Source organism: Artemia sp. Qi Xiang Cuo, chromosome 1 (genome assembly GCF_049724085.1).
Source record: "Artemia sp. Qi Xiang Cuo chromosome 1, ASM4972408v1, whole genome shotgun sequence".
In the NCBI taxonomy this organism is placed as follows: domain Eukaryota; kingdom Metazoa; phylum Arthropoda; class Branchiopoda; order Anostraca; family Artemiidae; genus Artemia; species Artemia sp. Qi Xiang Cuo.
The window spans coordinates 51,215,350-51,241,390 of NC_142794.1; the positions used below are offsets into that span (position 1 = coordinate 51,215,350).

The 26,041-nt window shown below is 36.2% G+C and overlaps 2 protein-coding genes across 2 annotated transcripts in view; one reads left to right on the forward strand and one right to left on the reverse strand.

Moving 5' to 3' along the window:
• Positions 1-245: 245 nt before the first annotated feature.
• On the forward strand, positions 246-11,976 carry Chrac-16 (chromatin accessibility complex protein 1). The gene is made up of 3 exons (XM_089095346.1): positions 246-402; positions 6,012-6,123; positions 11,819-11,976. The coding sequence occupies exons 1-3, from the start codon at positions 292-294 to the stop codon at positions 11,893-11,895; spliced, it is 300 nt and encodes a 99-aa protein (XP_088951472.1). The 5' UTR covers positions 246-291; the 3' UTR covers positions 11,896-11,976.
• A 7,847-nt stretch (positions 11,977-19,823) lies between these two features.
• LOC148956446 (uncharacterized) overlaps positions 19,824-26,041 on the reverse strand; it is a 46,447-nt gene continuing 40,229 nt past the window's right edge. The window contains exon 6 of the mRNA XM_089095358.1: positions 19,824-22,174. Within this exon, the coding sequence (XP_088951484.1) occupies positions 22,064-22,174 (111 nt within the window). The 3' untranslated portion in view covers positions 19,824-22,063. The remainder of the gene's footprint in view (positions 22,175-26,041) is intronic.

Below are 26,041 nucleotides of genomic sequence, written 5' to 3' on the forward strand. Positions count from 1 at the left end.
ATCGATTTTTTTTTTAAGGTGACACTCGGCATTTCTCAAGCTTCGTAATCGTTTTTCTGTCAGGAACTAATATGAGATACTTGTTTAAACTCTAAATTTACAAATTACCCAAATTGTATTAATTATTCTTATTATTGCATTAAAAAATGCCACTTATCGCTAAATGCTAGATAGCGTCGATGGTCTTTTCTGCTGATAATAGCCTCTAGTTTCCATTCTGATAAATTAATCCTTCTCTTGGAATTGTAAGAAGAAGACGAAAAAAGTAGCCTAACACATTTTTTTTCAAAAATGAAAGAGCAGATTCAAATCCCAATTTCTAAAGTTAGAACAATAATGAAGGCATGCCCTGAGGCGGAGAACCTTGGCCAAGATGCTCTATTCCTGGCTGCTAAAGCTGCGGTAAGGAATTTCTTTCAATGAGAAAATAGACCAACAGTTACATGGGTGTCCATAAGGGGGGGGGCACCCCCCCCTGGCTGAATGATGCTGCCTTAGTTTTATATTTTTGTTCCGAGATTTCTATTTTATAGCATTAAAAGTGCCAATTAGACCAGGTTTGTTCCCCCTGGAATTCAGCTTAGGCTATGGGCACCCATGAACAGTTACACAAGTCAGGTGAATGAAGCTTTCAGGAAAAAACTATAATTCTAAGTTATAGATGAATTTAAAAACACCATTCAGTAAAATTCCATAAAGTTCTACCAAATCATATTATTGACTTACGCCTAAAGTGAATATACCACTTGATGCCTTTTTTATGCTGATTACAAATATAGTAATCATTTCTATCAGAAATGAATTTTAGCCCCCCTATATAGGCCAATTCCGGGTATATACTTCTACAACCCACCCCTGAGTGGACATTTATAGGGGGGGGGGGGCGTTAATTAAATTCTGAATTAAAATATAGTCATATTTGTAATCAGCATAAAAAAAAAGCATTGAATGGTGTATTCAATTTAGCTACTTTTGGGCTATCTTGGAAAGTAGTTAGGTTAGGAAAATGAATCTTTCAGGGATGGGTCTACACATTGAAGTAGCCTATGTCCTGGGAAGGTATTTTGAAGTACCTACCTCCACTCCTTCTCCCTCAGAGGGTCCTGACCTTTGATGACCTTCAAAAATATGTGTCAAAAATGTGAAACATAGCAAAATAGATCTTCTGCTTAAATGAAGTAGCATTGATATTGCTTAAAATTCTACTCAAATATCAGGGATTGCATTTTCATAACTAAACCCAGAGAAAAAGATAGCCTACTGATAACTGAGAAATAAGGCAAAATGTTGTTTTTTCAAAGTTTCAATAGGTATATATCTGTTTGTCAAAATTTCAATAGGTATAAACCTGTCATGTAGGCACATCTCAGGACCCTCTAGAGGGAGAAAGAGTGGAGGTCAGTATTTCAAAATACTTCCCAGGATATAATTTAGCCTGTAGACCCACCCCTGAAAGTTTCATTTTCCTAACCTAACTCCATTCCAAGATAGCCAAAAGTAGCTAAAGTTGAATTTTACCCATCATTCAATGACTCTTATTGGTTTTTCCAATTATAGTAGAGTAATCACTTCCTTCACAAAATTTTGATGTTGCTAGAGATTTGCAGCTCTTCAAAAGGAAACTTGATAATGAAAAAGGTAACAATGTATGCTCTTCTGGAGAAAATGTCTTAATAAGATAAAATTAGTTCCATTAAATTTCATATATTGATCAGTATATAACCTGAAAACCTCTGTAACTGACTTAGCCTAGGGGCAAAATAAAGTTACTGCTTGATTCCTTTTAAATGCACTATTCAAATATAATAATCAATTTACTTACAAATGCACCCCTGGTAAATTTGGGACACTTTATATTGCTGACCTAATTGATAAGGTAAATATAACAGTTAATGCCTTTTTTGGTAAATAGGCTATATTGATTAACAGAGTATTCAGATAGATAAGAAACTAAATTAACTTCAGAATCAGAATTTCATCCTGAATCCAAATGTGACTTTTGTTTCCATTGTAAATTCAGTTTTAACCTTTCCTCTCTATATAGCCCATACTATATATTTCCTATGCATTTATTGATTCTTGATTTTGTCACCATTGATACAAATGTACAGGTTAACTGGTTTTAATAAGATTGACACTAATACAATGACACTAACAGTGTGGCTTTGGAAAAAAATACCTAGTTTAAGATATTACATAAAAAAAAATCTTAATTTTTGGCTATACAAAAGGGTTAAAAACAACAATGATTATCTCATTATGTACAGAATAATTGTAGTTAACATGTTTAAACTACTGCTCCACTTTACTTTCCAAATAGCATATAATAATTAGTTTACTTGGAAATTCTATTTCAAGTCCATTACAGACCCTCAAAGATGATAGCCTTCTGTCTTATTTTTGGCTATATAAAATGGTCAAAAACAACAATTATTACTTAATTATATGCAGAATAATTTTGGTTCTCAATTATATATTTCTCATATGTTTTTTGGTTCTCAATTTTGTCATGGTTAATGCAATTTAGAGGTAAACCAGTTTAAACAAGAGTTATAATAGCAGTGGTATATGAACAGTATCTAAAATAAGAGAAAAGGGTATCAACTTTGAGGGTCCATAATGGGCTTGAAATTAAATTTCTAAGTAAAGCTATTATTATATTTGGAAAGAGCATAAAAAAGGCATTGAGAGGTATGCTCACCTTACTTGTAGGTCAGTAATTCAAACTGCCACAAATTACCAAACCCCCTCTCTGATCATCCCAGATGTAGCCCAAGAAATAGCCTAAATAATATCTATGTTCAATATATATGAGCCATAACTAACATAGAGACAAGATGAACACACAGCTTGATTTCTTTTTTGATGCTATTTGCAAATATAATTTTCAGTTAATGCTATTTCTTTACTCAGCTAGCCAATGAAGATCAAACACAAGGTCTCTTCAAGAAGCTTTGTAGCCTCCTTTTAATTACAGAATTAAGCAAAGTTTTTTTCTAGCTTAAGGGTTATCAATTATTGGAATTGTTAAGTGAGAAAACTATGTCTTTGACATCAAAGTTTTCAAAAGGAGACTAGACAAAGAATCAGAGACCAAGCCTTCAAGTTACAACTAGAGCTACCTATCACTCATGTCTTACAGATAGTGATAAATATATATGTAATTATGTGTAAAGGTGTTTGGCTTGGATGCTGATACTGCTTGTCATACCCAACCAACTTGCATACTCTATTGCAAATTCAGGTTGTACAGTTGTGTCTACTCTAAACCACAGAAGAATAATCTCTGAATTATACCTATCTATGGTCATTGCTACTTAGTGGACTTAAATTGCATCTATCAAGTATCCTCCTGTCAGAAGGCATGTGACTGGGCCATTTGCAAGTGAATTGATCATTATGTTTGGAATGAGCATAAAAGAAGGAATTTTACATAGTTGCTTTTATGACAATACAAGGCCCTTCCTGATAGTCCCATATATATCCTTAGGATATATGTCAAATTAAAAAAAAGGTGAATCTCTATAAGATTCCATAACTGAGGTAGGGACATGGTGAGCATCCTACTCAATGCCTTTTATGTTCTTTTCAATTTAATAATTGTTTCACTTGTGGATCCAATTTAAACCCCTTTAATGGACATTTAAAATGACACCTAATTCCTTATTATAGGCACATTTATTTTTTGTGTCACTGCTTTGTTGAAATTAAAACCCGTTTTTTCTTGCTTATTTTTTTATAAATGGAAAAGTAGTGTGGTCTAAAAAATTATTTAGGCTCACCCTAACCAAGAAGGATCCATCAAACCCTCCTCAAACATAAATGGTGCCAATTATACACTACTCTACATAATTTTATTAAGTCTCATTTTGATCAGCATACTCAAATAAGCTTTAAAACAGTTTCCTGTATTAACTGTTTATTCTGTATGGACTATATCACTGTTTAATGACAAAAACACGACATGCAAGATTCCTACCACTGAAACTGGAAAATTCAACACATAATTTTTCAATAATTTGAAATCAGTTGGCTATCTCAGAATATTCAATTGATTGTATTTTAGCTCTTTTTGAGCAAAATTTTAAAAGGTGTTAGAAAATGGTCAAAATATGCCAAACAATTATAAGTCAATTCTTCCCAAGTGAGACATTCAGCATGCATTGATTAAAAATGATCAAGTTCAGTAAACTTAAGAATTAATCAATCTTATAGTGCTGGCACTGCTATTTTGGACAATACCCTCTCCCTGACAAACACACACAAACAGCAGTTGCCAAAGCATCTCAGAGCCTTGGAATAATTAAGCATATAGACGACGAATTGAAATTTCATATTCATGCACAAGCGACTATTGCGAAGGCTAATCAGACTCTTGGCTTAATCAAAAGAACGTTCACTAGCAGATCTCCAACTGTTATGACCAAGCTATACAAGAGTCTAGTTTGACCAAGGCTAGAGTTTGGAATGTGTATCGCATGCCCAATCAATAAGACAGACCAAGCAGCTCTAGAATCAGTCCAGAGGAGGGCAACGAAATGTATTAGAGACCTCTATGATGTCCCTTATCCATCCCGTCTCCATAAGCTTAGAATATCATCTCTAACATATCGTCGCAAACGAGGCGATGTGATAACAGCATACAAGCTCCTAAATGCTGAGGATACCATTCCTGGCCTTTTCAACCGGACAATTCAAACAAAACTCGTGGTCATTCTCAAAAGCAATTCCGAAAACGAGCCAACACCAGACTAAGGAACAAGTTCTTCTCAAATAGAGTTGTCAGCTTGTGGAACTCCCTTAGTGAAAAAACAGTAACCTCTACCAGCGTGGATGCGTTCAAGTCATCAGTGGATAGAGAGTGGCTCAACAAACCGTGGTGCACCATTTGGGACGCCACAAATGATGATTAACTATCATCACTGAAGCTGGCGGACACAGGATTCGTCCTATCGCTAGCAAGTGCGATTTAAGGTAATATAGTGCATAGTAGATCATCCAAGGTCATGATAAAGCTGTTCAAGGGTCTTGTGCAACCATTGCTGGAATTTGGGATGTGTGTTGCCATGCCCCTGAATAAGGGTGACCAACAGAAAATAGAGTCTGTTCAAAGGTGTGCAACCAAAGCTGTTGATGGATGCAAGAACCTTGACTATCCATCTTGCCTGAACAAACTACAGCTCCCAACACTTGTCTACAGACAACAGAGGGGTGATGTCATAATGGCTTACAAGCTACTGCTTGCCAATTCCTCTTCTCAGAAGCCTTTCCAACTTGACAAATCATCCAGGACAAGAGGGCATAGTAAGAAGCTGCTCCAGAAGGGAGCTCACATCAGACTCCACAACCGCTGTTTCTCCAATAGAGTAATGCCCCCCCCCCCTGAACAGTCTTCCCAATGCAGCTATTACCACTTCCTCTCTTGATGCATTCAAGCTCACCATTGATAAGAATGGGTCCACCAAACCATGGTAAACAACAGAATGGGATGCTGCCAAACCAATGGCTCCCCATCATCACTGACCAGCAACCAGCAACTCTACAGGAGTTTTTCCTTATTTTGCTGGACAATGCGATTTAAGGTAAATTTAAGGTAAACGTTCATGATTTTTGTATGAATTTTGAACTCGGCTTGTAAGTTAATTTTTGACTCTTCATTATCCCTCTTTTTTCTTTAAAATTTTATTGAAGGCACCATTTCCTATGTAATTACATATCTCCACTCCAAAAGGATAATGACATCCTCATCATTTAAAAGAGTACTATCCTAAAAATTTTAGATATTTTTTTTCTTAGTTTTCATTATTGGCCCAGCATATTTACTTTGGTTTTATCCCCACACAGTTTTGTTCACTCCCACTATCTATGTCCTTGATATGCTTCACATTTAATAAATGTTAACCCTGTGGAAACGTGCTATATATACCAACTAAGCTTATTACTCTCTACCTCATACTCCAAGTTTTCTTTGAATTGTAATGGTGCTTGCTTAAAGATACTTTTACTTTTAGGAAATCTTTATTGTGCATTTGACAAAATTAGCTTACCAAGAAGGCCAAGACCTAGAGTACAAAAATTTAGCTAGTGTGGTACAAGAGAAAGACGAATTTGATTTTCTTAAAGGTAAGTACAATTCATTTTGACTGTATCCTCAAAATTCCTGTTTATATCACTTGTATTATGCTTGTTTGGTTTCCTTTGTGTTGCCCAACAATGATATTTAGTGTACACCCAACGTTTTTTAAGCGTCCTACTATCCTGTATACAAGGAGTTCTTCTCTCCCCCAACCACTCTTTAAGCTAAAAGTTTAACTGGTGCATAAATGAAAGCATTTTATAGTGCTGCACATGTAGTGTTTTAAAAAGCAATTTAGGGTGCAATAAATGTAGCCACTATAACAATTGAACTGAAGGTTTTATTGTTTAGAGGAAACATGAATTTTCAATTGGTGTGTCACTTTTGTCTGAAACTCAATAGGGATCCAACTAAAAGCCCATCATATAGACCTGTCACAGCTGCTTGCACTTTAAGCAAAATTTTAAATATGATTCAATTCCAAAAATTCTTCCAATAGATTTGTGTCATCAAATCTGGGTTTAAATGAAAAATTGGATGCTAACATTCTTATTGACACTTATCTATTATTATTAGAAGCATAGAAATTTGGTTCTGAAGTGTATTTTTGTTTGTTGGGCCTTACAAAAGAGTTTGCTTCGTTTTGTCATGGCTTGTAGTAATACGAGTTACCAAGCTTGTAGTAAATTAAATAAAAAAAAAACAAGTTTTTTTAAGCTGAAAGTAAGGAGCAACATTAAAACTTAAAACGAACAGAAATTATTCCATATATGAAAGGGGCTGTCCGCTCCTCAACGCCTTGCTCTTTACACTAAAGTTTTTTATTGTTTTAAAAGAATAGAGTTGTGAGAAAGGCAAACTTTAGCGTAAAGAGCGAGGCGTTGAGGAGGGGACAGCCTCTTTCATATATAGAATAATATATGTTCGTTTTAAGTTTTAATGTTGCTCCTTACTTTCAGTTAAAAAAAACCTGTTTTTTTTACTTAATTTTTGAATGTTTTTAAAAAAATACAGGTTTTGATCTTCGATCACTGTATATGAATAATTAAAACAAAATTTTACTATTAATTTACTTTTATTTGGTTAAATGGCTTTCTCGAAACTTGTTTCATTTTATTTACGAACGTTTTTATTAGTAATAAATATACGTAACTTACGAATTAACTTACGTAACGAACTTCTATATTCATATATTTTTAATACGTTATATTAGGGGGTTCGCCCCCTAGTCAATACCTTGCTCTTTAAGCAAAAGTTCGAATTTTGTTCCAATTCTTTAAAAATGACCACTTAATCACAAAGGCTGTTAATTAAAATAAATAGCTCTTATGAAAGTACTAAAAAATCTCTGGCTTAAAGAGTGAGGTATTGGCTAGGGGGTGAACCCAATCATATATGTAATATTTTCTGTTTGTTTAAAGTTTTTATGCTGCTGCTGTTGCAGTTGAAAAACTTGTTTTTTTATATTTAATTTCTGATCTTTTTTAAATAATGCTGGGAAGTCCAGCGTCCCCTTCATAGCAATGTCCCTTCCCCTATGAAAACTTCCTTCATGGAAAGATCCTCTCACATAACCCCCGACCCCCCCCCCACCCACTACCAGGTAAAATCTCCCCTGAAAACGTCTGTACTGTACACTTCCCAATAACCAATACTATATGTTAACATTGGGTAAAGTTCATAACGTTCAGCCCTCCTCCCGGGAACTTCGGGGGATTAAGTTATCCTAAAAGACATACTTATAGTATTTTCGAACATGCTGAACAAAATGGCTATCTCAAAATTTTGATCGGGTGACTTTGGTAAAAAATGAGCGTGGGAGGGGGCCTAGCTGCCCTCCATTTTTTGTCACTTAAAAAGGGCACTAGAACTTTAATTTCCATTCCAATGAGCCCTCCCACGATATTCTAGGACCACTGGGTCGATACGATCACCCCTGGGAAAAAAAAACAAATACACATGCACCCGTGATCTTTCTTCTGGAAAAAAAAATGCAAAATTCCACATTTTTGTATATAGGAGCTTGAAATCTCTGCAGTTGAGGTGTTTAATACGCTGAATATAATTGTGGAAATTTTCATGCCGATTCTAGAATCTTTAGGGAGTCTTTCCCCCTTTTTTACAAAATCAGCAAACTTTCGTCAGCCATGCGGCCTTTTATAACTTGGACTACATTTGATGAAACTTATATATTTGAAATCAGCATTAAAATCCAATTCCTTTGATGTATCTATTTGTATCAAAATACCGTTTTTTAGAGTTTCGGTTACCATTGAGCCGGGTCCCAATAACCAATACTATATGTTAACATTGGGTAAAGTTCATAACTTTCAGCCCTCCCTCTGGAGGCTTCGAGGGATTAAGTCAACCTAAAAGACATAGTTATAATATTTTCGACCATGCTGAACAAAATGGCTATCTCAAAATTTTGATTGGGTGGCTTTGGGAAAAAAATGAGCGTGGGAGGGGGCCTAGTTGCCCTCCATTTTTATTGGTCACTGAAAAAGAGCACTAGAACTTTTAATTTCCGTTCGAATGAGCCCTCTAACGATATTCTAGGACCACTGGGTCGATACAATCACCCCTGGGGAAAAAAAAAATAAACATGCACCGTGATCTTTCTTCTGGCAAAAAATGGAAAATTCCACATTTTTGTAGATAGGAACTTGAAACATCTACAATAGGGTTCTCTGATACACTGAATATGATGGTGTGATTTTCATTAAGGTTCTTTAGCATTTAGGGGGTCTTTCTCCCTTTTTTCGAAAATCAGCCAAATTTTCTCAGGCGCGTAACTTTTGATACGTAATATTAAACTAGATAAAACTTATATATTTGAAATCAGAATTAAAATCTGATTCTTTTGATGTATCTATTGGTATCAAAATTCCGTTTTTTAGAGTTTCAGTTACCATTGAGCCAGGTCGCTCCTTACTTACAGTTTGTTACCAGGAACTGTTTGATACGAGTGTGGTATTCGTCCATCGTTTTTTTATATGCTAATTCGAATATTCGACTACCATCCCACGGTTAGAAGATACCTTTTTGGTAACATCAAAATTCGGTCTGGAGTTTGGTAAAGACTGCATCTTTTTAGTGCATGTCTTTTTCCATGCTCCGACGCATTTGTACCATCATGTTTTACAGTTTTTTGTTGTTTTTTTCCCGAAGTGGCAAATTTAATTTTGGCTCCTTCTCATTTTAAGTTGGTTCTATAAGCTGCGGCAGCTTGGTATTAATATTTTCTCTTCTGTGGTAGCTACTCGTTATTCCGAGCTCGCTGATGTTAAGAGTAAAGTAAGAGCTGGCTACACTAAAGCTGTCCCAAATCGTGTTTTATGGAGGGAGTTCAAAACTTCTCAAAGTTTTTAAGAAGCCGCATTTACAAAATACTGAAGAAAATAATATTTACTTGAGAACTGGTTCAAATTGTGTTGGAAACCGCGTGAATTTTATAATATGGGGTTTTTAGCTCCCCTCTTGTTCCTTCATCTTTTACAGGTCTTTTTTTAACGAGTATTTTGCAATTGCTTTACGTTTTGAAACAGGGACTGTCAAAGAAAGTTTTATCAAGTTATCTAAGCATTACGAACAAGAGAAGCTTTATTAAGTAGTCTAAGCGTTACAAATGAGCTTGAAATAAACGATATTTCCACAGATAAACTATGAATAATAGCCTGTATGGATTTCCAGTAGAACTCGAATAATAAAAATGAAGAACATCCTGAAACTAGCACCAATATTGCCACAGTTTATAATCTAAAACTTAAATAGGATAACAACATATATTGAAAATCAGCAGTTGTCTCGTTTCAAACCCCAACAGAGGTGTTAGTTAGCGACTAGATATATTATGCATGTACATCCTCAGATATCAGTCTTTGGATCATAGCAAAATTTTTTATGGTCTTGCCTAAGATTCTAAAATTTTTTACATAATTCACTTGTTTCTTCTATGAGCTTAAAATTTGAATTTTCTCACGAAATAAGATTGAAATAAGGTAGAAAACAGTAAAAACCATAAGACTTAGGGAGAATACTGGGCCCAGAAAGCTCCCTTAACCTGCTTACCTACCAGGACCTTTCTTAATAGTTTCATGTTTTTTTTTTTTGTTTTTTTTTTACTAATGTCTTAAGAAACAAATTATATAGGATAGTGTGTGCACATAAAAGAAAAGGTAAGAAACTTTTATGGGGCTTTGTCAGCCCAATAAACAGAAAATTGTCTAGAAGAAACACATTTTAGAAGGGGGTGGACTGTTTAAACTGTACAAAATAGGTGAATTACACAAGAACTGTTGGAGCTTATGTACATGTATATAAAATGATTATTGTTAGTTAGGGACTGCACCTTGTACCCATCTTGTATATAATTGCCTGTGCACTGTCATCTGTAACCACATTGGGGAGAGAATGGTGTCTGTTATGACAAGGAAAGAAAAGAAGATTTATACTGGAATAATTAATAGTTTTGTTGTACAGGGTTACCATAACAGTATTTGTAACAGAGCCTGTGAAAAGTTGTTTTTCTATCTTTTTCTGATTTTTTTTTCGGCTTTTTAGAATAGAACAATACTTGGCCATGTTTAGTTTTTATATCTTTTGCGGGGCAAATAATAATTTTTTTATGAACACATGGATTTATGTTATGAATATATGTTAATGCTTACTCTTTACTCTAATAACCTAGTTTAACTTTTTGCACTAATCCCTACTACAATTTCTTTTTCGTAAGATATCATCTATCTTAAAATAAGATCAAAATGTTTTCCTCGTTTTCTGAAAGTTTAATCATAATAACTCTCATCCTTTTCCAGTTCGTTTTTGTCGACTTTTTTCTAGAGGGTTTATAAGAGGGGGAATTTAAACTGCTTTTCTTCGCGGGCACCCCTATATTCTCTATTGACGCAAAGAGGCTAAAGTTTCAGTTCTCGGAGGCCAAATTCGTAATATTTGGAACAACATAGAGCTTTAATCTGTTTACCAGAGCTCAAATAACTGAAAAGATTGTTGAAGGCCTATCCATTCCCTCGAAAAAATTTGATTAAGGCCCACGGTTCACCTTATTCAAAACTTTTTTCTCTGCCAGCTAATAGGGCCTTATCAGCCTCTTACGCTGACATTTGCTGAGGAAGGGGTTTCATTTCTAGATAAAGGGGTGTCATACAAAAAAAGACCACGAGGCAGGCGAATTGCATGACACTTATAGGGATATTCATTTATGAATATCCAAGAATGTTTATATAAGCCATGATTAGCTGGTGTTGGAGGCTGCAACATGTACCCCTTTCTTATATGCCTGCCTGTTTGCAGTCATGGATGATAACTTCTTCCATGTCTTAACGTTTTTTTATGAAAAGGAAAAAGAAATATCTTTGAAAAACTAATGTAATTTGTTATGCAAGCTTAACCTATTAGAAATTTTACATTTAATGGTGAAATGTGATCTTTGTATCTTTTGCCGAACTAATAATTTACCCTAAACAATATTCTCTGTAATGTGTATTGGAGATGTGTCTACACTGACCAAAAACCAACTAGTTTTGGTTGCCTATAATGGAATTCTAGGTTAAGCAGTATAGTACTGTTCAATTTCATAATTAAACTTCTTTAATTATGAATTGATACTTGACTATGTACCTCCCGACTCTTGCCTATGCTAAACTATGTTATATTTACTATCTCTGTATTATTGCAAATAATGCTGTACAATGTTTTAATTGTTTTTCTTTCTTATTTCAGAATTGCTGCCTTTCAAGAGAAAGTTATCAGACTGCTTTGACTTAATATCAGAATCAGAAAAGAAGCAAGTATTATAGGAAACTACACGTGTTTAAATAATTTCCAAGTTCACTTTTGACTCTTTTGTACCGAAATATAATATAAAAGTAAGACCGTTAGAGCAAGTAGTAAATAATTGGGGAAGAGTTTTGTTATTAAGGACAACCAGGACCAATGCCAATCTGGTGAAAAAATCATAGATTTTGAGGGTGAAAGAGGAGATGAGCTACCTTAAGATTACTTGTTTTGTGCCCACTTAGACACACTTCCTGCCGACTTAGCCCTATTTCTTTGAGCCAAAACACAGGCAGTACTTGCTTTTCGACAGAAATCTTCGCCCTGGCATGCCAGGTTCAGGTGCAATGAGCACCTGAACAGGAAGCCAGACTGAAAATAAAAGATATGTTAAAAATTGTTAATAAGTGCGTTGATATTGAAGTGATATCATAACTATTAATCACGCTTTTTACTGGTTCTATAATGTTTTGCTGGGAAAACATTTTGTCAGTGTTTTTTGTGTCCTGGTTTTGTTTGTAAATATTTTGTCTGTTTGCATCCACCTCTCTCCAACCCACAGGGATGATTATGCTTCAGTACATTATTTTACGTAACGACTTATATCTAAGCCCATTGGCCTTGGGGACCCCAGTATAAAAAAAGTTCCCTGAAAATGGGACACTCAATTCACCCAAAATTAAGATCTTCGGCTAAGCAATAAAACGTTCTGTTGGGGGGGGGGAGGGTGATCGCGGGGCCTGAGATGATCCAAAGACTGTTTGTACCTGATCACTTCAAAACTTCCAGCTGGCAGTTACTGGTCCAAGAAGAACTTCGAAAGGACGTTAATCTGGGGGCATGCCCCCCTTCCCCAAAGAAAAAGGGGCTCAAAAAGGGCCAAAATATTTTTCTGAACAACTCAAAACTTATATTCCTAAGTTCTTGGGACAAGAGAACCCCCATACACAAGAAAAAAGAGAAAAATTGGTTCCTCCCCCAAATAGGGCAGAAAACTTTTTCTTTTTTTCTCTCTGGACGATTTGAAACTTACACTCGTCAGTTCTTGGGCCAAGGTAGCCCTCATTCACCAAAAAAATTAGGTTAGTGTCCTCCCCAAAATTGGGACCAGATTTCTTTTCGATTGACTTACCATTCATGTCTCAAAGTCCTTGGGTCAAACTCTACTCACAAAAAACGAAGAAAAATCGAAAACAAGGGTTATAAAGTTGGGGCCCTAAAAAAGGCCAACAAACTTTTTTCTCAATGCCTTAAAACTTGAAACGTTTATCTCTGGCAAAGTGGCCCTAATGCTCAAGAGTAATTTTAATTTGGAGGCATTGGTCCTTTCAAAATTGTGGTTTCAAAATAAATCCATTTTTTCAGATTAGCTTGAAGCTTTCCGATTAGCGTTGCTGGGCTAAGTAACTACACATTTTCTTTGGAGGTCCTTGGCCATGTAGATTCTATTTTATTAAAAAATTTTATTCTTGAGGTATAGTCCCTGTTGGGTGTTTTATGTCCCCCAATTATTTGTCAGCTAAATCTCCTTTTTGTTTTTTATAAATTTCTTAAACACGAAGACGTGACAAGCCATGAGTTATCAGCCTATATGTTTTAGCTATGCGGTTATTATTCATCCTGTTCGTTTGCTTTTTTCTAGTTAGTTAATTTTATCTCATTGTTATTGGGCAGCGACCATTACTATGCTGACATTGGTCACTCGCCTCGTTGAGCGCACGAAATAAGAGGTATAGCAGTTATCATTTTTGTATATTTTATGTTAGGCTTTGTGCCAAGTAGACGTGGGTCTTTACTTTGTGCTTTTCTTCGTTTGCCCACTAGGGAGGTAAATACCATTAAATTTAAAGTTGATGCATAGCTTTCCTCTTGTCTTAAAAAAAATTATAATATCTGATTTTAAAGAAGAGTTAATGTATTCAGACTTGGTATTATTTGTAGGATTTTGGTAGAATTATATAGAGTAGACCCCGAAGCCGCGCCGAAAAAAAACGGCGGCGCCCCGCCGAACTTGCATCAGCGCGCTGACGCCGCCGCTGATTCTATCGGCGGTGGCGTCACTAATACGCCGCCGTTTTTTCTCTTTTTTGGTTATCGATAGCGACCTCCGGGCTTCAACCGTCATCCCGGCTAATCTGTTTCTTAAAAATAAATACTGTCATCTTGGGCTCGCCATATATATCGGTTCATAGGAAGGAGAAGAAGGAATTTTTCTTGAAACAAAAATTCTACCTTCCACTAAAAAAGTCTGGTCATGTTTCTTTCTTATTTTTCGCATTAACAGAGATTGGGAAAAGAGCAGTAGGTAATTCAGTTTGTTGTCATAGGCAGCGCAATCGAGAGGTCTAAGTAAAGAACAATGTTGGCACAATGTATTATTTTTTTGTTTGTTTTTTTTTTTTTTTCAATAACAGGGCAATTCGTATAGAAGGAGTTGTCGTAGAAACTCCAAAAAGGGCTCATTCGATTGGAAAAACTAGTGCGCTTTTCAATAGTCGAAAGTGATTAGAAGGTAGCTAACATCCCGTCCACGCCCACCCTTTCCCCAAACACATCCACTCAAAATTTTAAGATAGCCATTTTGTTCAGAGTAACTGATTTTCAGAGAGAAAATATGTTTTTTGAGGAGGTTACTCCCCCACAACCCTTAGAGAAAGGGTTTTGTAGTTATGCCCTGGAGGTATATAAGAACGATGTTGGCACAACGTATTATTTATTATTTTTTCCTTTAGAACAGGGCTTTTTATATCGAAGAGGTTGTCTTAGAAACTTTGAAAAGGGCTCATTCAATTAGAGATTGGATTGGCTTGTGCCCTTGGTAATAGTCAAAAATGATTGGAAGGCAACTAACACCCCGTCCACGCCCACCCTATCCCGAAATACATACAGTCAAAATTTTGAGATAGCCAGTGTGTTTAACGTAGTTGAAAGTTCTGGCCATTAGGTCTTAGAGGATGACAACCACCCTCACAGCCCTTAGGGTAAGGGTTGTAATGTATGCCCTGGGAGCATATACGGTGTTTATAGAAAGCGTTGTCGTAGAAACTCAGAAAGGGATCATTAGTTTGGAAATCGAAAAGCCTAGTGCCCTTTTTAATAATCGAAAGTGATTGGAAAGCTTGACATTTTTATAGTAGAGATCGATGTGGGTATAATGTATCATTTTTTTGTTGTTGTTGTTGTTTAGACAAGGGCACTTCGTATCAAAGGAGTTGTCGTAGGAACTTCGAAAAGGGCTCATTCGATTGAAAATAGAAAGGGCTGATGTCCTTTTTAATAGTCGAAAGTGATTGGAGAGAAACTAATCCTCCTCCCACGCCCCCCCCCCCCATTGCCTTTATGTTTAAAAAGTAAATTTTTCCATAAGATTAAATCAAAATGCACTGTGTTTATGCTAATTCCCAATAAGGCATCTCAGCAGTATCTCAAGCACGACTGAGGGAATTTTGTTCAAACTTTCAGGGCTTCTTCTGCTCTTAAAATTTGACCAAATCAAAATAGCGTAAGTGTATCCAAGCTATCGAAGAAAGTAAACAAATTTTTTTGCGGATGTTATCAAGTTTTCCATTTCAGGTCAACTAGAGGAGGTATGAAACTAAATTAAACACTATTATTTGTGTCCAGATTTTTATAAGGGTCTATGTTGTTAAATTTTGCTGAAAATTATTTTCCAGCATACAAATAGCAGGCCAAACTATAAATTCTTACAAAAACGAAAAGATTTGAAGTATGATTTTCTTTTTCCCTAAAAAGAATATGTCAATATAAAACGAACAGAAATTAATTAAAAAAAGTGTTTCAAAAAAATAAGTTTTTTCAAAGAAAAGTAAAGAACTCCATTAAACCAAAAATGAGCAAAATTAAAGTCAAATAATCTACCAAGCGTGAAACTACCACAAATCAGCATCGATAAATAAATGAAACCCAAAACGAACAGAAATTACAATAAATAACCGAGTCAAACTCAAAACGAGCAGAAATTAACATAAGTTGTGCTCAAAACCCCTATGCGTTCCCAAGGCCAGAACATAATTTGTACTTCACTGACAAAAATACAAATTAATATGCATTGTCAGTTTAATATACAAATACTGATATTTAGTAATCAAAATGTTAATATTATTTGATTTATTAAAATTATAAAAGTAAAAACATTTATATTTTTTCAGTAAAGTGAAAATTATGTTGTGGCCTTGGGAAGGCATAGGGGGTTTTGAGCCCAACTCATGTTAATTTCTACTCGTTTTGAGTTTGACTCAGTTATTTTTGTTCGTTTTGGGTTTCATTTATTTATCGATGCTTATTTGCGGTAGTTTCCCGCTTGGTAGATTATCTAGAGCTAGTATAGAAATATATCTATAGAAATGAATTACATTTTTTTGCAGTTAGCAGAGCACACTGAAGTTGAAGTAGCCTTAAACTTTGACTTGAAACGTTATATATTGACCACTTCTTTCAGAAAAGAATTTCGGAGGGTTATTCCGTGTTGATAAGAAAAGAGGGTAAAGGTGCAGTTTAGTTCCTCCTGTAGTGTAGTGCGCAGGAGCCCTATGGTCAAGGTGCAGGTTTGTTCTCCCTTATAAAACAACTTATTTCAGCAGATACAAAGCAGAAGGCCATTTGCAGCATTCTGTGGGACCCCAAGGTCCAGTACTAGTATCAGATCCCGCAAGTGGCAGTTTATGATCGTCAAGTTCTGGCTGTACCAGACACAATTGCCCCAGCTAAACGGCTTTTTAGCACGACAGGACTGATAGTGTCTGAAAAAAGGCTCCAGGCAGAGTAAACAAACTCACTTTTGTTACATCAATTTTAACTGAAGTGATGTAACCACTGATTTAAAATTGTTGGTGTTGTTAAGTCATGGTATCCGATTTGTATACAGTGTTTTTTCGATGTTGTTATTTGTTGTTTTTTTTCACTTCTCCTTTAACAACATAGGTTTCCCTGGGTCTAGTGGCTAAAAATGAGAATTCTACTTGGTCTGATCGACGATGAACATAAACACTTTCCGCACGGCCCAAAAAAATCTTGTTTTGTCACATTGGTCTTGTATGTTTCTAGCCAACCATTTAAAATTCCTTACTAAAATCGAGGTTGAACGTGCTTGGTGAAGTGGAATTGTTATTATTATTTTTAATCAGAAAAATCTGCGCGCCGTGGCGGGGCCCCCGTGTTAAAACGGCGGCGCGCCGCCAAAAAATTTCGGCGCCCTGAATTACACAATTGCCGCCGTCATTTCGGCGTGGCGCGGCTTCGGGGACTAATATAGAGTCATAGCTACTGCATTGGTTTGAGTAGTCTTTGACTTCTGGAACCTCCTCTATATGGAAGAGGCTCTCCTATGGTGAGAAATAATCTTTAAGGAGATAATAAGGCTTTTAAAGACAGTGTGTCTCCAGATATCGGAGATAATCTGTACCTTTCCGTACTGATTCAAAGTAGATGAAGCAACTTCCATCAAATGAATTCCTTCATAAAGCAGACAGTAGGTGCATTTTCATAGGTCGTTCTGCTTGTTTGCCCATCCAAGTTACTTAAAAATTAGGTTTGAACTTTGCCCTTCTTGTTTTCAACGTGATCAATAGACAGAGTGTGTAAAAGCAGAAAGGACTTTGTATACCTTATGGTTGAGATTGTTTTAATAGCAGTATGTAGATTAAAAGAAAAGCAGTAAGGACTGCAAAATTGCAATTGGTGTATTCAAATCTAGTAAACACAGAAAGCAGATCACGGATTTTGAAAATTATTCAGCTCAAGCAACGAATAAAATTTTGGGCTATTATTTCCTTACAGAGTTGTGTTTCGTATAAGGTTTTCGGTTCAGAAAGGTAACTTTCAGTTCTGAAACTGGCCGTAATGGTCCTCTGGTTCCAGAGAAACAGCTAAAACTAAATTTTGAACATCACAGGATAAAAAAATGACCCTTTATTCATGACCACAGCTGGCTAAAATTGACATTAAATAAAAAACGAGTTTTTCAACTGAAAGTAAGGATTATCATTAAAGCTTAAAACTAACAGAAATTATTCCGTGTATCAAGGGAAGATGCTCCCTCCTTTGCCCCTTGTTCTTTACGCCATAGTTTGACTTATTTCCTGATTCTTTAGGAATGATGGCTGAAATAAAAGGGCCTTCTAGTCGGAACTAAAAACTTTAGCGTAATGATCGAGGGGAAGAGGAGGATAAAACCTCACTCATATATGGAATAATTAATGTTATTCTCGAGATTTAATGTTGCTCCGTACTTTCAGCTGAATTAATTATGTATTTAATCTTGATTGTTTTTTTCATATCATGCCTGACTCCCTCCCCCCCCCACCGTGGAAAATTTCATCCAGAGAATTTTTCCCCGACGAAAAATTCCTCCAGCAAAAACTTTCTCCCAAGGAAGATTCTGTAGGGATAGACTACAGAATAAGAGCATGTTAAAATCATTTTAGGAGCTCAGTATGATACTTATGAAGATAATATCTGGGCAATATTTCTTCCGACCCTTAAAGGAAGAAAATATGATCTGACGGTGAAATTCGGCTTCAAATGTCGTCGTCTGGCGCCCACCGAAATATTTTCTTTGATGAAGTTGTTTACACTGGGAATAAGTGAAGTTGACGACGTGGTGTTGGGTAACAAGAAGATCGATCAAGTGGATAGCTTTACTTACCTAGGTAGTACCATAGGACGCGCAATAACGCTTCCTAAGTAAAGAGTGAAGCAGATATAATGTATTATTTTCTTTTCACCAAGGAACTTCGTATAGAAAGAGTTGTCTTAGAGACTTCCGTAGGGGCTCATTCGCTTGGAAATTGAAAATTCTAGTGCCTTTTTTAAGAGCCAAAAAGGATTGGTGGGGAACCAGCCCCCCTCCCACGCACCTTTTTTCCGAAAGATATCCGATCAAAATTTTCAGATATCCATCTTGTTTAGCATGGTTGAAAAGTTCAATAACTATGCATCTGGGATGTCGACCCCCTCCCCCCAAGAGTCCTCGGGATTATCAGTTATGCAATTCGTCCATTTTTTACATTTATTATCGGGTAATGGGTACATTTTTGACCTTTGATATCCAAGAAGTCCGAAGGCATTTAGGTGAAGCTTTCAGGGAATATTGAACTAAATCCAGACACGCTATATCCATGCAGGTTATCAAAAGGGCTTATCTCAGGAATGACTTAGGGTATTAAGTTGGAACTTTTAGGGAACGGTGACGGGGATGATCAATTGACCAAAATGCCATATGCGCACCCTACAACTACTACCACCACCACCACTACTACTACGGCAGCTACCATTTCCATTACGACTACTACTAAGGCTAAGGGTACTAAGGTGGAAACTTCAGGGACTGTTGAGGGGAAAGTAGAACTAAATCGAAACACACTTTGTGCTACAGGTTTTAAAATGGGTATATCAGCAATATCTTAGGACCAGACTAGAGTAATAAGTTGATCCTTTCAGGGTATGATGAGGGGGGTGTTCAACTGACCTAAAGGCAAAATAGGCATACTATTGCTACCACTATTACTACTGCACCGGCTACTATTACGAAGGCTATGAAGGTAAAAATTATACGCAATATCGAGGGGCAATTTGAATGAAATCAAAGCACACTATGTGCATGCAGGTTATCAAAAAGTCGTATCAGCAATATCTTAGGAATGGATTGGAGTATTAAGTTAAAGCTTACAGGGCATGTTATGGTGGATATTGAACTAACCAAAAGATAATATTTGCATGCTGCTACTACAACTACTTTTACTGCTACTACTACTATTACTACCACAACTGTAACTACTACCGCTAAAGCTAGGGGAAGAATGTCAGAAAATTTTGAGAGGATGTTGAACAAAATCAAAACAAACTATTTGCATGCAGGTTGTCAAACGGACGTATCAGCAATGTCCTAGGAATTGCTTAGAGTATTCAGTTGAAACTTTCAGAGTATGTTGGAAAAATCAAAAGCGCTATGTGCATACTGCTACTACTATGACTAATACTACTACTGAGGCCAAGGGCATTAAGGTGAAACTTTAAGGGAATGCCGAGGGGCGTGTTGAATTAAATCAAATTACACTATGTGAATGCAAGGTGTCAAAGCAATATCTTAGGAATAGCTTAGGTTAGGTGAAAATTAAGGGGGATACTAAGGATGAATTCGAATTAAATGAAGACACACTATGTGCATGAAGGTTGTCGTAAGTGCGTATCAGCAATATCTTAGGAATGGATTAGAGTCTTAAGTTTAAACTTGCAGGACATGTTGTGATGTTGAAATAACCAAAAGGTAATACTTGCATGCTGCTACTGCTAATTTCGTTACTACTGTTAAGGTGAGAATTTCAGGGAATGTTGAGAGGATGTTGAACTAAATCAAAGCAAACTATTTGCATACAAGTTATCAAAAAGATGTATCAGTAATGTCCCAGGGACTGCTCAGGGTGATAAGTTGAAAAGTGTTAGGTGTTTAACTAACAGTTGTGTTAGGTGTGTCAGGGTGATAAGTGTTGAACTAAATCAAAACGCTATAAGTGCGTGTAGGTTACAAATTATGTTCTGATCTTCAGAAGGCACGTGGGCTTTAGCCCTTCTCCTCTTGGTGATAGTTTATGTTTGTTTTGAGTTGGACTTGGTTATTTATTGTAATTTCTGTTCGTTTTGGGTTTATTTATTGATGTTGATTTATGACAGTTTTACGCTGTGACTTTATTTCTGCTCGTCTTTGGATTAATGTAGTTCTTTATCTTTCTTTGAAAAACTCCCTTTGTGTAAAAAGTTTTTAGAATTAATTATTAGAAAGATGGTGGATGTACTGAGAATGTTAAAAGTACAATAGACAAGGTCGATGGTATTTTTTCGCATCCGACAAGTTTGGAAAAGTACGAAAATAATTCTGAAAATCAAAATTAGAATATTGGAAACTGCAATGATGACAATGGTCAAGTATAGTTCTGGAACGAGGGGGGGGCTCCAAAAGATGGAGGAGGATTTGCTAGAAGTTTTACGGAGGAATTGTCTACGGATTTTTTTGGGGACCCGTCTGACTGACTGTATTTAAAACAGTAAGCTGTACAAAATGTGGTTCTATCCCGCTTTTTAAGGCTATCATGAGAGAAAGGTAGAGATGGCTAGGACACGTTCTGTAAACAACGGATGACAGATTACCAAAAATCGTACTTTTTGGCGAACCATCTAGGGCCAGACGAAAAGCAGGTCGTCCCTGAATGGGGTGGGAGAAGATTTAAGGAAGTACTTGAGAGGAATTGGAGCTTCTTGGGAGGATGAGAAGAGAGAGACATTGAATAGATTGAGATGGAAAGGAGCATGCGTGGCTGTGTTGGCCTTAAGCAGCTTGGTGCTACAGGAAGTTGTTAATAGTATTGTTTCAGATTTACGACTGAAGCCCTGTGCCAAACAGCTTACCCGGGCGAATGGTCTTCAAAAGTTAAGTTGTGCTATTATGGAAAATAAGGGAGTTATTTATTTATTTATTCACTTATTATCGTTATTCGTTTGTTTTAATCCAGGTGTTGAATTGAAACTTATTATTCACGTATATAGCTAAAACATCTAGAAAACGGTGTACACAAAATATCCGATTGGATACATATGTAATATTTAGGTATTTCAAATTACTCCTTTCAGTTTGGCCTTGCTTTCATAATATGAAAGGTTGGACTCACAATCGGTATTAATTTATTTTAAGAAATTTCTATTTTTTTCAAGATTTCAGCTTGTATCCACTCGCAACGCTTATCACATGTAGAGTTATCTGTAGAAGGTGGAGTCGAACGAATGCTGTAGAATGTGGAGTCGAATACATTGAGTATAGAGTCGGAGATCCATTTTTACTTTTGCTTTCCAATCTTTCTTCGTGTTGATTCGTTTATAATATAGCCAAAGCAAAAACGAGTTTGAAAACCGGCAGTAATTTAAATCCGTGAATTTACTGGATAAAGCCTTCCTATATTTGACTATATTATGTTGTATTCACTATACGATTTTGTTACAGATAATATAAAGCATAATTTTTTCTTTCTTTCTGATTTAAGAATTGCTGCCTTTCAAGACAAAGTCATTGGAGTGTTTGACACAATGTCAGATTAAACAAAGAAGTAAAATAGGAAAACATGTGAATCACTTGATTTTGATATTCCGTTTTTGACACCTTTGTACCAACATATAATTTAAAAGTCAAACAGGTAAAGTACGCGATACAGAACTAGAAAAAAGTTTCGTTATTAAAGACAGTCCAGTAGCTCCTCCAGGTATGTAACTTAATAAGAACCAGAAGACGATGCCAACCTGAAAAGAAAAGAGATAATGAAAAATTGTAAACATGTGCTGTATAATTTGCTTCTAGGCGTTTACCCCCCCCCCCCCTCTGTGGAAAATAAGGCTTCCCAAATTTGAGAGTTTTATTTGAGTTTTAATTTCCGCATGGGGAAGGAATTTTGGTACTTGTGTTAATACTTGTGTATTGCGCCACTCACTCAAGTTTACGCTGTGTAAAATTCGAGAACACACCGATTTTTCGTTAGCTTCTTCGTTACTTTAGAAATAAATTTCGGCTATAGATAAGCACATGGGGGGGGGGGGGTAAAAATATAGCGGGTCTGCATACAAAATATGTTTGGTACAATTATTCTGCATATTAAATAGATAGATAGATAAGTGTATTTTAAAGCCAAATATAAGGCCATGAACACAGTAAAGTAACATAAATGAAAGGCACAAATAATATAAACTTTGATCAGCGATCATCATAAAACACTTCAATGAAACACTACATTAACCTAACAATAGTAGCCTACTTAATACTTGGAAAACGGTCATAAAAACACTTAACACTTGGAAAAAACACCGAAATGAAACATTACATTTACTTTATACTGGGTTTTTATTTCTTTTTTTTTTAGTTAACAAAATTTCCAGATACCTCGCTATTCTTCTTTAATTTTTTAGTGGTCATATACCTAGAAAGAATTGTTTTCTGACTTCAAACTGTCCAAATACTTTACATCCCCCCCTGAAAATACCCCCCCCCCCCCCCGTGGAAATGAAGGCTTTCCAAATTTGAGAATTTTATTGTGTTTAATTTCCGTAGGGGGAAGGAGTTTTGGTACTTGTGTATTATGGGCAACTCACCCAAGTTTACGCTGTGTAAAACTCGAGAACAAAACTGGTGTCTTCGTTAGTTTTTTTCAGCTTAGCGCGAGACAAGACAAAGACAAGTTACAGAATATATGGGAAATATATAATTTGGGCTATATATTTGCACATAGGGGGGGGGGGGTGAGGTATTTGGTATACAACAACAATTTTGCTGTTGCTTCTAACTCAACTAACTTTTTAAAATTTAAATTTTCGGCGTTTGTAAGGAATAAAACGGGGAAACAGTGACGTTTTTTTTTTTTATCAAATTCTTTAATCACAGGTTTCTTCAAAAAAGCTATATCTTGAGACAACTTTGTCGGGGTGCAAATATTAAAATTAATACTGGGAGTGGGGCGAACGTCCCCCAAAAGTGAAATATTATTCTTCGTGTTATTATAGGGAGGTTTGCCGTAAGGCTCAAACTCAACACCCTGAACAGAGAGACTATTAAACCGGTTTTGAAGTGGGAGGGGAAGAGGTTCACTTTTAAAAGTTGGGGGGTAAATTGAGAGAGCAGCGGGTAAAACTTTAGTCTTTTGTAAAATTTTCTTCTATTAGAGGGGAAACCATATCTTTTATCTGAATAATCATGGGTGATCAGTGAAGCATTCACTGGTTTATGATTGGACTTTAAGAGCGAAGCTTTAACTGGTCGATTGGATGGAGCGGATAATTTTTGGGACGGACTATTTATTACAGGATAATTTTCGCATGTGGGAACTCTCAAACCAGACTCACACTGGTAGGGTAGCCAGGGGGGATGGGAAGGCAAGATGATACTGGGAGAGGGAAGTAAAGTGGAGGGTGTCTGAGAGGGGAGGGGTCGGGTTTGTTTCGGCAAATAATGGGTGGACCTTTGATGTAATGGTGGGAAAGGTGGGAAGGTTTGATGCAAATCGTTTTTGATAGGTTTTTGAAGTTTGTTTACCGGGACTGACCAGGGAACCGATTCAGGGATCGACATGGGAGCGATGGGGACGTAGCCTGGCCCACGGTCAGGGTAGCTTTTCTGTTTTTTGACGAATTTAAATTCTTAAGTGGGATCGAGACCTAGAAGCATGGGCCAAAATACAAGCACTGTCGACACATGATAAATCTGCACATAAATTAAGATGATCGAAAGAACAGGTATTATTTTTGTAACATCCTGAGATAAAATACCTACAAACATTTAAATACTGACAACGATTCTTTTTCCTATAAAAACCACGCTCGAAAAACCTACATATAATATTTCGTACTTTATTGGTAAAGGACTTGCGCGTAACTTTTTGTTGAACTATTTTCTCGAAAACAATCAGCAGTTCATCTTCAGTCAGTTGAAGGTCACGATACTTATTCCCGTCAGTTACACTTACGTCAGCTAGTTTAACACTTTCCTGAACCTCATCACCGAGAATCATTCTCACACTGTGTGCACTTTTCAAACAGTTCGTGGTAACGAACTGTAAGTAAGGAGCAACCTGGCCCAATACTCACCAAGACTCTAAAAACCGAATTTCGATATAAATATACACACCAAAATAGTCAGATTTTAATACTAACCTCACATATAAATGTTTTATCATATTTAGTCTTACCCATCAAAAGTTCCGCACCTGCAGAACTTCACATTGTTTTAGAAAAAAGGGTAAAAGACCCCCTAGCAATTATAGAACCTCAATGAAAATCAATCAATCAGATTTAGCGTATCAGAGAACCCTACTATAGAGGTTTCAAGCACCTATCTACAAAAATGTGGAATTTTGCATTTTTTGCCAGAAGAAAGATCACGGATGCGTAATTTTTTTTTTTTTTTTTTTTTTTTCAAGTTTGATCGTATCGACCCAGGGGTCCTAGAATATCGTAGGAAGACTCATTGGAACGGAAATTAAAAGTTCTAGTGACGTTAGATGAAAAGTTTTAAGTGACCAAAAAAATGGAGGGCAACTAGGCCCTCTCCCACGCTCATTTTTTTCCCAAAGTCCCCCGATGAAAATTTTGAGATAGCCATTTTGTTCAGCATGGTCGAAAATGTGATAAATATGTCTTTTAGGATGACTTAATCCCATGAAGTCCCCGGGGGGAGGGCTGAAAGTTATGAACTTTACCCAATGTTAACATATAGTATTGGTTATTGGGAAGTATACAGACGTTTTCAGGGGGGGATTTTTTATAGTAAGTGGGGGTGGGGTGGGGCTTTGGTTATATGGGAGGATCTTTCCATGAAGGAATTTTTCATGGGGGAAGGGACATTGCTATGAAGGGGGCGCCGGATTTCCCAGCATAATTAAAGAAAGAAATCCGAAATTAAATTTAAAAGAAAAAAAAAATTTCAACTGAAAGTAAGGAGCAACATCAAAACTTAAAACGAACAGATATTATTACGCATATAATTAGATTCGCCCCCTAGTCAATATCTCGCTCTTTAGGCCAAAGATTTTTTGTATTTTCATAAGAGTTATTGGTTCTAATTAACAGTATTTGTGATTAAGGGGTCATTTTTAAAGAATTGGAACAAAATTTGAACTTTAGCTTAAAGAGTAAGGTATTGACTAGGGGGCGAACCCCCTAATATACGTATTCAAATTCTATGAATAAAGAATTTCGTTACGTAAGTTAATTCATAAGTTACGTATATTTATTACTAATAAAAACATTCGTAAATAAAATTAAACAACTTTCGAGAAAACCATTTAACCAAATAAAAGTAAAATTAATATGCAAATTTTGTTTTAATTATCCATGCACGGTGAGGCAAAATCCAAACCTGCAATTAATTCAAAAACTTTCAAAAATTAAATTAAAAAAAACAAGTTTTTTTTAACTGAAAGTAAGGAACGACGTTAAAACTTAAAACGAACTTAAATTATTCCGTATATGAGTGGGACTGTCCCCTCCTCAACGCCTCGCTCTTTACGCTAAAGTTTGACTTTCTCACAACTCTATTTTTTTAAACAACAAAAAACTTTAGCGCTAAAAAGCGAGGCAGTGAGGAGGGGACAGCCCCTTTCATATACGCAATAATTTCTGTTC